At 41.5% G+C, this 10,889-nt stretch overlaps 1 protein-coding gene across 4 annotated transcripts in view; it reads right to left on the bottom strand.

Moving 5' to 3' along the window:
* NT5DC1 (5'-nucleotidase domain containing 1) overlaps positions 1-2,677 on the bottom strand; it is a 105,427-nt gene extending 102,750 nt beyond the window's left edge. For all 4 annotated transcript variants that reach the window (XM_081530056.1, XM_081530058.1, XM_081530055.1 and 1 more), the window contains exon 1: positions 2,422-2,677. In XM_081530056.1, the coding sequence (XP_081386182.1) occupies positions 2,422-2,514 (93 nt within the window). In that variant the 5' untranslated portion in view covers positions 2,515-2,677. The remainder of the gene's footprint in view (positions 1-2,421) is intronic.
* Between the last annotated feature and the right edge of the window lie 8,212 nt (positions 2,678-10,889).

A 10,889-nucleotide genomic window follows, 5' to 3' on the forward strand; every position in this document is an offset into this window, starting at 1 on the left:
TGTTCCTCTTTGCCTCCTCACCTGCCAATTGTCACTCCTGTGCTGGGACCCAGCTCAAGCATCACTCACTCCAAGGCCTCCCTTTTGGGCTTTGCAGCACACAGAAAGCCTGTGGTAGGCGGCAGAAACCTGCCAGCCAGCCCACCATGCTGGGTGACCCTGGACAAGCTACTTATCCTTTCTGTGACTGTGTCCTCATCTCTAAAGGAGGTTAATAACATCTACCTCATACGGCTGTTGTAAGGATCAAACCAGTTTGTATCAGTAGAATGCTTAGAATAGTGATTGTGAGTGCCATAATCGTTTCATAATTATTTACTGAACTCCAAATATGAAGAGTCAGCTTGGCACACAGAACACACAATAAAGTCACAAACACTGAGGTCAAAGGGTCATGGCTCTAGGATCTAGGGGAAGGTTCCAACAAGTAAATAGTAAAATTCAAGGCAGTGTATAAGTGCTATGAGAAATTAAGGTTTTATGGAAAACTGGAGGTAGGATCAGGATAGGAAGGTAAACCTTAGGGGGCCAGGCTACTTAATTTGAGACCTGCCAGATGAGGGGTCAGCATAATCAAGAAAGGAGGGCCCCAGGCAGAGGTAACAGCCAAGCATCAGCAAGGGCCAGGCAATGCTGTCGTCAGCACAGGGCACCAAAGCTAACCTTCCAGAATCCTTAAACATCACAAGGCCACCTGAAGACCAGTGTGTTATCTCTGTACTCCTAACTCTATTATGATGCTCAGCACACAGAAAGATTTCTGAACCAAACAGGAAAGAAAATGCACCAGATTACTGTTTTCAACCTTTAAATATCACTTATATTTGAAGCTTGTAGTAAAGAACTCTTACTTTTGGGGAATCTTGTATTCTGAAATTTTATGCTCACACATGCACAAAATTGACTTTTAACAATATTTCCTTCAAAAGAAGGTGACTAGAGAGAACATGCAAGAAAATGTTAATCAGGGGGAAGATCTGAAAGGCAAAAGAAGGAAAATATGAATCGAAGACCTAGAGGAAGTAGTGGCCAGAGAATCAAGGAGAAAAGTCTCCTTAACTCTCAACATGAGGAAGGAAACATCTGTACCGCGGGAAAGCAGGAACATACCACATTAGGAACAGTACACTTTTTTTTTTTTTTAAACCATCTGTACACAGAAAACAGGAGTAATTCATACAGTGTTTTGACCTTTGACCCGGCACCTGAACTGCTGACTTGGGCAGTTAACCTCATCTTAATGAGGAGCTGCCGTGGCTGGTGTCTGCACCAGCTACTTAGCGCTTTACTGTAAGTGGTCAGGTTGGACAATGATTCCATGGTAACTACAAAAGCCACCACTTGTGTCAGACACAGCTCTCAGTATTATATATTCATTACCTTTTTAATCCTTGCAACAACCTTTCCAGGTAGATCCAATTATTAGCCCAGTTTCACAGATGAGGAAACTGAAACTAGACACTGGTTAAGTAATTTGCCCAAGGTCACAGAGCTAGTAACAGAGGAGCTAGTGCCTTAAGCTAGGCAGTCTGGCTGCAAAATCCTGGCTTTGACGACCATAGCCAGTTTTTTTCTGTTTTGGATACTCAGATCTTTGACTTACCAAAAAAAAAAAAAAAAAGTTAATTTCTCAAAATCAGTTTCCCTGTGAAACTAAAGGAATGGGGGAGGAAGAACAATTCACGTAAGGGTACAAATATGGAATCATACACACTCCACTTCCTGCTCCTTCTCTAAGTGCAGGAAGGGTCCGAGCTGTTGTTAGGATTAAAACTTGCGTGGAGCATGCAGTAGATGAGCAATATTTAATTCCTTCTCTTGGTAAAAGGCAAAATTAGGGCTAAGATCTTAATGACTTTCCGGTTAGTCTTCTTTCCAATACACCACACAATTTTCCCCAGACGGCAGTATTTAAAAACTGACAGGTGGTCGCATGGAAGTGCAAAAGAAAAAAAATGCAGCCAAAGAAGACGACAAAAGTCGCTAACCAGGTGGCTGTATTGGCGCTCTACTGGTAGCCAGAATGATTTGCTGAGACGTTCCAAAACCGGGGATCTGCAAAGGACACCCCCAGTTTCCCGGGCCCTGCCCTTCCTCTGCCCCAGGAGCCGTTTCCCCAACCCAATCTTGCACAACGTGTCTTTCCTTCGCCCCTTTTCTTCCCTAGCCGTCTCTCAAACTTGGCTAAGGGCTGGGTTAAAGAAGCCGGTACCCAGAGCAAAGGCGGAGATGGCGGGGGGGCGGGGGAGTGGGGTATGCACGCTTCCTTTGGCCCCGCCTCCCGGCTTGAGGCCGAGTGGTGCGCAAAGGCGCTGCGGCTGCAGGGCCCCGGCGACGCCCGCCGCCGCCTAAGCCGGGAGGAAACTCGAGCCCGCGCCGCCATGGAGGCTGCACGCCGGGCGCCCCGGCAGCGCCACTCACCCGGGCGCTCTCGGGCAGGTTGTAGCGACACAGAGTGTGGTCCAGGTCAAAGCCGACCACGTCGCAGGCGGCCAGGGAGAAGTGCTGAGCCATAGTTGTGCGCGGAGCTCCGACGTCCACCTGAACGCCGGGAGGTGGCAGAAGGCACGCACGCGGCCAATACGCTGCGGGACTCCGTGGCGGGACGCGGCGGGGCGGGGCGGGACTGCGGCCGCCTCCCGGACGCCGCACGGCGCCCCGCGCGCTTCCCGCGCCCGCTAGCCCCGCCCCCGGCCACGCTTCTCCCCGCCCCTTCGCAGCCGGCCTTGCAGGCGCCCGGCGTTCGGGTGACACCCCCAGGCCGGCTCCTGCCGCATTGTCACCACTCCGATCCCCGCCCCGATGTCCAAAGGCGGGATATGGCCAGGAGCGGAGCCACTGCTGCAGGGATTGGGGGCGTCGCCAAGTCCCTGTTGGCGCATAGCCTTTGCCGCAAAAATAACTCGGGCTCCCCTGGGTTATCAAAACACCAGGGAAACCGCGAGACTGTCAAGTTACACCTGACCCGTTACTCTTGTGTGCGAAATCATATAACATTTTGGAGAAAATGTTATCCACTAATACCCCTCTGCCCCAGGTAACCTATAATTTGGAAGATTTTTTTTTTTTTTTTTTGCCCATGACATCTCTAACCATGGATTGAAGCAAAAATTTTACATCCCATAGTAAATTCCTAAGTATATTTGTAAGTAAAATGGAGGACTTCAACATTTCACCCCCTGGGGCGTATTAGAAAATAAATTTGTTAGAAATCGTGAAGGACCATTTTTGCAAAGTGATGATTAAGGAAACCAATATTCGTTGTTATTTGATGATCTTACTTTTATTGTAATGAATTTTTCCTATGAAAGGACTTTAGAAACTTCCTAAAACAGGCTACAGAAAATAAAACTTTATGCAAAGAGGTTTTAAAATTTATACAACACACAGCGATTTGAATGACAATGTTAATTCTCTCAAGGACTGTGTATAGCGAGTATCATTTTAGATGCACAGAGGAAAAGTTAATTCATTATGTACAGTGGATGCTCAGGGCATTTAATTCTGAGAACTCCTGGATATGAAGGGCTAGGACTCTGAGATTTTTAAAGTCGTTTACAAGAGAAAATACAAATCTTGACATTAAAAAGAGAATATAAATGTATTATCTTTGTACTGCTTCTGTTTTAAATTTAAAAGAAGACTTTGCCCAAAGGGAAAAAAATCAATAGTCATGACATAATGAAAATATAATAGATTGAGAATTATACTTAACCCTTACAAATACTAATCCTTATGAGGCTAATAGACCAACTAAGGAATTAATTTAGTACAATAAATAGTTCAATCTGGTAGGGCACTTATTGTTCCCAGTGGACCCATTTGAATAAATTAATAACTTGTTCCATTATGACTTGTGAAAGCCCCAAACAAATCTGTCTGGACTAGGAACAGGAAGGAATCCTCAAGAAGATCAAGTTATTCACTGGTTAGAGCCCAACAGCCATGTCTTTTAATGTCTGTGAATCAAAAAAGGAAAGGCTGTATTATTTCATCACTTGAGCGTGTTTCCTTTTCATGAATCTGTTGGCCATAGAATTGACCTTAGCATTCTTTCTTGGCCCCTGCAGTAGAGTGTGTGCCAGGGTCACACTTGCAGGTAGACTACACATTGAAGGCTACAGGTCTCCTTGGGGGATATTTTGTTTTACTGTGGGACTAGGCACTTCAGGGACTTCTCTTAGTAATGTAAATGTACACATGCACTCATTGCTAGAAGGAAGAGTATGAAAGGATTGTTTTTTCATGGCCTAAGTGGTCATGATCCTGGGACTGGAGTTGGCACTAAGACCTGGACATGCTTATCAACGGTCATATCTCCTTGCTGAGAAACAACTGTTACATGTCTTATATTCCTCAAGGCCTTGTCTACAACATTTACATTTTGTAGGAGGGTTTAGAAAATAACCTGACCCCGTCATCCTGAAAGAGGTGCCACTCATCATGACTTTCCACTCACCTTTCTTGGCCATTATCTTAAATCTCAGTCTAACTTCTGCAAGAACATGTGGGATGGTCTCCCTCTTTTCCTTCACTCCCTACATAACCTTGAACTTAAATACAGACATCTACTTCATTTCATAGGCTTATTTTCAAAGGCAGATATTTTCTTTCTGTACATTAAATTTTTATCAAATATAATGGCATGCACACCTCTTCTATTGTCAACCAGAAGTTCAGTGTTCTACTCAGACTCCAATTAATTTCTGTTTCTTTGAGTGACATGTTAAATATGTCAGTGTTAGGGACTGAATTATGTCCCCTCAAAGTTCATATGTTGAAGCCCTAGGCCCCAGTGTGACTACATTTGGGTATAGAGATTTAAGGAGGTAAGCATGGTTAAATAAGGTCATAAGAGTGGGGACCTAATTCAATATGCCTTGTGTGATCAGAAGAAGAGGAAAAACACAAGGGATGCATATGCATGGAAGAAACGCCACGCGAGCACACAGGGAGAAGTTTCAACCTGCAAGCAAGAGGAGAGGTTTCACCAGAAGCCAGCCCTACCTGCACCTTGATCTTGGACTTTCAGCTACCAGAACCATGAGAAAATAATTTCCTGTTATTTAAGCCACTCAGTCTGTGGCCTTCTGTTAAGGCAGACTCAGCAGACTAACGTATAGATGTTGTTTTGTCAAATGTAGCAGACAACGTTAATATGTATTGTCTGAAAGATCTTTGGGAAAAGTGTTAGTTGCTCAGTCTTGTCCAACTCTTTGCAACCCTGTGGACTGTAGCCTACCAGGATCCTCTGTCCATGGAATTCTCCAGGCAAGAATATTTCCAGTATTCTTGGGAAGGGTTACCATTCCCTTCTCCAGGGGATCTCCATGACCCAGGATTGAACCTGGGTCTCCTGCATTGCAGGCAGATTCTTTAACGTGGGAGCCACTGGAAAGGGAAAGTCGCTCAGTCATTTCTGACTCTTTGCCACCCCATGGACTACTGGAGTGGGTAGCCATTCCCTTCTCCACGGGATCTTCCCAACCCAGGGATCGAACTCAGGTCTCCCACATTGCCGCCAGATTCTCTACCAGCTGAGCTACCAGGGAAGCCTTAAATGATGTGAACTTTGTTTAAGTTATCTGTTAGTTTTTAAAATTTTGATACTTTTATTTGTATGTAATGTCAATACCATGCTGTGGAGTTTTAGGGTTTTTTTTTTTAGTGTTCCATGTATAAATACATATACATTTTTTTCTTATAATTAGGAAGTCATAAAATAATTTTGAAATGCTCAGAAATAGGTTATGATTTTTATTGATCATTTTCTAGGTTTGAATATTATCATTATAACTGACCTATATTTTAATAATGAAAATACTATAATTTAAGAACTTTAACCTTAGGTATTCAGTTCAATTAAGTTCAGGCGATCAGTCGTGTCCGACTCTTTGCGACCCCATGAACCTCAGCACGCCAGGCCTCCCTGTCCATCACCAACTCCTGGAGTCTACCCAAACCCATGTCCATCGAGTTGGTGATGCTATCCAGCCATCTCATCCTCTATCGTCCCCTTCTCCTCCTGCCCCCAATCTTTCCCAGCATCAGGGTGTTTTCCAATGAGTCAGCTTTTCGCATCACGTGGCCAAAGTATTGGAGTTTCAGCTTCAACATCAGTTCTTCCAATGAACACCCAGGACTGATCTCCTTTAGGATGGACTGGTTGGATCTTCTTGCAGTCCAAGGGACTCTCAAGAGTCTTTTCCAACACCACAGTTCAAAAGCATCAATTCTTCAGTGTTCAGCTTGCTTTATAGTCCAACTCTCACATCCATACATGACCACTGGAAAAACCATAGCCTTGACTAGACGGACCTTTGTTGGCAAAGTAATGTCTCTGCTTTTTAGTATGCTGTCTAGGTTGGTCATAACTTTTCTTCCAAGGAGTAAGCGTCTTTTAATTTCGTGGCTGCAATCACCATCAGCAGTGATTTTGGAGCCCAGAAATATAAAGTCAGCCACTGTTTCCCTATCTATCTGCCATGAAGTGACGGGACGGGATTCCAGGATCTTAGTTTTCTGAATGTTGAGCTTTAAGCCAACTTTTTCACTCTCCTCTTTCACTTTCATCAAGAGGCTCTTTAGTTCTTCTTCACTTTCTGCCATAAGGGAGGTGTCTACCTAAGTAATAACTTTGTGATCAGCTAGCTTAAATTTTAGACACTAAAATAGCACATTAAGTGATATTTTATGGATTTATAATACTGTATTTTAATATATAAATTGTAAATATGCACCAGGCTTATTAAGGGAGGAGGGGAATAGTCTGTTTAATTTTTCGTTAGTTTAAAATGTGCTTTTCTAAATACTCCAATATAACATTATAATGTTCAACCTTTAATGTAATCTAAGCCAATCTACATATCTTCTCTGGATCATACAATTTGTTTAAAGGGGAATAATTAAGATTATTTAATACTTTAAAATGTACAAAAGCCTAAAAATTAATCTTTCTAAGTCATTTAGCGAAATAGAGCCAAAAGCTGATTTATAATACTGGGCTGTGGCCTTAAGATGGCAGTAGTTCTGCATTAGGAGTATTTTTCATTTGATTTCTTTAATCTTACAATCCTCAAATTTAAATATATTATTTTCTACTCTCCATTTCTCCTCTTGCCACGAGAGGCCTTCTTAGAAATTTTACTGTAAGTTTGTTTTGTGTTTATTTATTTTTGATGGTGTAGGGGGAGAATGTGATAGAATGAAGTCCTTTGGTAAGAAACTGCTTATTAAGATGTGTGTGAATTAAAAAACCAAAATGTTTACAGTGTGAAATTAGTGCCTCTCAGAGAGAAAACTAAAACACTGACTAGCAAAATTGTGACTCAAAAAGATCTCAAACGATGTAGCAGTGGATTGAAATTTAATTAGGACAAGTTTAAGTTTGGGGTTAGGGTCAAATAATCAACTTCATCAGTCTGTTATGGAACATCTCGACTGATCAGATGTTAAGTCAGAAATAAAATATGGATAAACTCATCACAATAAACTGTGGAAAATTCTTAAAGAGATGGGAATACCAAACCATCTGACCTGTCTCTTGAGAAACCTGTGTGCAGGTCAGAAAGCAACAGTTAGAACTGGACATGGAACAATAGACTGGTTCCAAATAGGAAAAGGAGTACGTCAAAGCTGTATATTGTCACTCTGCTTATTTAACTTATACGCAGAGGACATCATGAGAAATGCTGGGCTGGAAGAAACACAAGCTGGAATCAAGATTGCCGGGAGAAATATCAATAACCTCAGATATGCAGATGACACCACCTTTATGGCAGAAAGTGAAGAAGAACTAAAGAGCCTCTTGATGAAGGTGAAAGAGGAGAGTGAAAAAGTTGGCTTAAAGCTCAACATTCAGAAAACTAAGATCAAGGCATCTGGTCCCATCACTTCATGGGAAATAGATGGGGAAACAGTGCAAACAGTGTCAGACTTTATTTTTTTGGGCTCCAAAATCACTGCTGATGGTGATTGCAGCCATGAAATTAAAAGACGCTTACTCCTTGGAAGAAAAGTTATGACCAACATAGATAGCATATTTAAAAGCAGAGACATTACTTTGCCAACAAAGGTCCGTCTAGTCAAGGCTATGGTTTTTCCAGTAGTCATGTACGGATGTGAGAGTTGGACAGTGAACAAAGCTGAGTGCCGAAGAATTGATGCTTTTGAACTGTGGTGTTGGAGAAGACTCTTGAGAGTTCCTTGGACTGCAAGAAGATCCAACCAGTCCATCCTAAAGGAGATCAGTCCTGGGTGTTCACTGGAAGGACTGATGTTGAAGCTGAAACTCCAATACTTTGGCTACCTCATGCGAAGAGTTGACTCATTGGAAAAGACCCTAATGCTGGGAAGGATTGGGGGCAGGAGGAGAAGGGGACGACAGAGGATGAGATGGCTGGATGGCATCACCGACTCGATAGACATGGGCTTGGGTAGACTCTGGGAGTTGGTTATGGACAGGGAGGCCTGGTGTGCTGCGATTCATGGGGTTGCAAAGAGTCAGACACGACTGAGCGACTGAACTGAACTGAACCTCAAGGTGAACTCAGCCAGCTCTCATTTGAATTCAGTTCCTCTTGAATGACTGTCACTTCACGATACTTCCCTTTGCCTTGGCTGTCCGGGGTGTTAAGGCTCTAAATTGCAGAAAGTGTATCATGTTGTCAAGGAATTTGGGAAGAGTAACTTTAGGTCCTTAGTTACTGGGATCCATATAACTGCTTTTCCTCAGCTAGACCATCGCTATCAGTCTTTGGTTGCCTCTAGCCACACTGGCCACAGCATCAGCATCCATCCATGCTGCATAAATTCTGAAACACCTCTAGTTACAGTGTTATCAGGAAAATGGTTAGTTTGACCCCAACCATGAAAACATCCCTCACTCAGCCAACTTCTGCTCCTCTCTTGAGCAGTTCAAGGAAACCTTCACAGGAGACTTTCGACTTTGGAGCCACAGAAAAGGAAAGTACATGTTATGGTGAGGGAAGGCCTGGTCGCTGCCTCAGACCCTCTTTCTACCTAGCTGTGACCTCACCCACGGTTCCTATTCTACTGATGGCCCTGTTTTGTCACAGGACATTTTGCAAAGCTTTCGAAAAGAGAACTAGGATTCAATTCTCTCTGCTTTTGGATCCTCAAGCTCATGTGGAAGGTTCTTTTGTTTCCCCTACAGGGGATTAAACCTTGTAATGGGATAGAAGGTAGGGTCCCTTTCTCAGAGACACACAGAAGTGAGTCACGCTGATGCTCTCCATCCTGTTTCCCTCAGAATTCACATTGTCAGATAAGATACAGAATGTCTTTCAAGTACAGAGGTGAGTAAAAGTTTTGAGTCTTCAAAGGCATCTCAATATGAACATATCTCAGAAACCCCTTACAAAGAGTGATCCAGTCAATGTGGAGGCATGACTCGGGCATGAATCCAGAACTTCTTTGTCTCCAGACCTCTTAAGCAGGATGTTTATTTTTATGATTTAAATGACTGAATGCATCTTACCTATGTATTTTCATCTTTGACCATTTATCTCTGTCTAATCATGCATTTTTTACGATGTACAAAGTGTTTCATTAAATGGATAACAATATCTCTCATAATTTAATATTGTTACTTTATTTTGCCCCCAGTTTCTTCATCTGTAGAATCAGATATTTGAAATAAAAAAAAAACTGGTATATCTATTTATTATTTTAACAAGGACATTCAAAATTATTTTATTGCTTGTCCATTCTTCCCTACCATTTTTTTTCATAAATGCCTCTTAACAAAAATATTCACACCAATCCTTTTTTTCTCTTTCTTTTTCATTTTTTAAACTATGAAAGTATGATAACACATTTATAGTAGACCTGGAAAGTATAGGATAAAGTTACATATAGTCCCACTATATATTACAATTATTTTTTAAGTAGACAAATGAAGATTTTTAGTTGGAGTTTCAATATCAAATCTCAAAAATTGATAGAATGAATATACAGAAAAGCATAAGGATATAGTAGACCTGAAAAGCACCATGGACTAATTCAATATAATTAAGGTTTATACAATTTTCACACAACAGTAGCATACAAATTCTATTCAAGTTCCCATAGACTATAAACTCAGAGATACTGGAACATATCCAGGGGCATAAAACAAGGTGTAAAAATTTCATGGTCTGAAGGTTTTGAAATCATGCAGCATCTGCTTTCTTATCATCCACACTAAACCATTTGAAAAGCAATGGGCAAATGTCAAGAGTCTTAGAGATGGTTTATATGTGTTGACATCTTTAATCCAATTTTAGACATCTGTCCTAAGATTTCTATCCCAGAAAAACCTCAGGTAACAGGGTGATTGGGTAATGGTAGTGACATTTCCATAATCTGCCCAACTCCTGTGTTTCAGCTAAACATTCCAATCACCATTCCTCTAAAATGGATTTTTGAAAAACAATTAAAACAAAAGAAGGCAGAGAGAGTAAAAATAAAAGGAATGCTAAACAGTTGGGAGCAATAGAAATATTAAATTATGAGAGATATTACTATCAATTTAATGAAACACTTTGTATATCTAAAAATGCATGACTAGATGGAGATAAATGGTCAAACATGGTAGACTTAAACACAAACATAATGATAATTTTTTTATTGGAGTCTAGTTGCTTTACAATGTTGTGTTAGTTTCTGCTGTACAACAAAGTGAATCAGCTATATGTATACATATATCTCCTCCCTCTTGAGCCTCCCTCCCACTCCCCCTCAATGATAATTATATTAAATGTAAATTATCTAAAGACTCCAATTAAAAGCTGTTAGTTTTGTTCAAAAAGCAAGATCCAAGTATGCCATCTAAAGAAACCAACTTTACACATGAAGCTAAAATACCATTTGAAAAAATTGGAGATGTA

The sequence above is a fragment of the Giraffa tippelskirchi genome, chromosome 9, assembly GCF_054371585.1.
Source record: "Giraffa tippelskirchi isolate mGirTip1 chromosome 9, T2T-mGirTip1v1.2.pri, whole genome shotgun sequence".
NCBI lineage: Eukaryota > Metazoa > Chordata > Mammalia > Artiodactyla > Giraffidae > Giraffa > Giraffa tippelskirchi.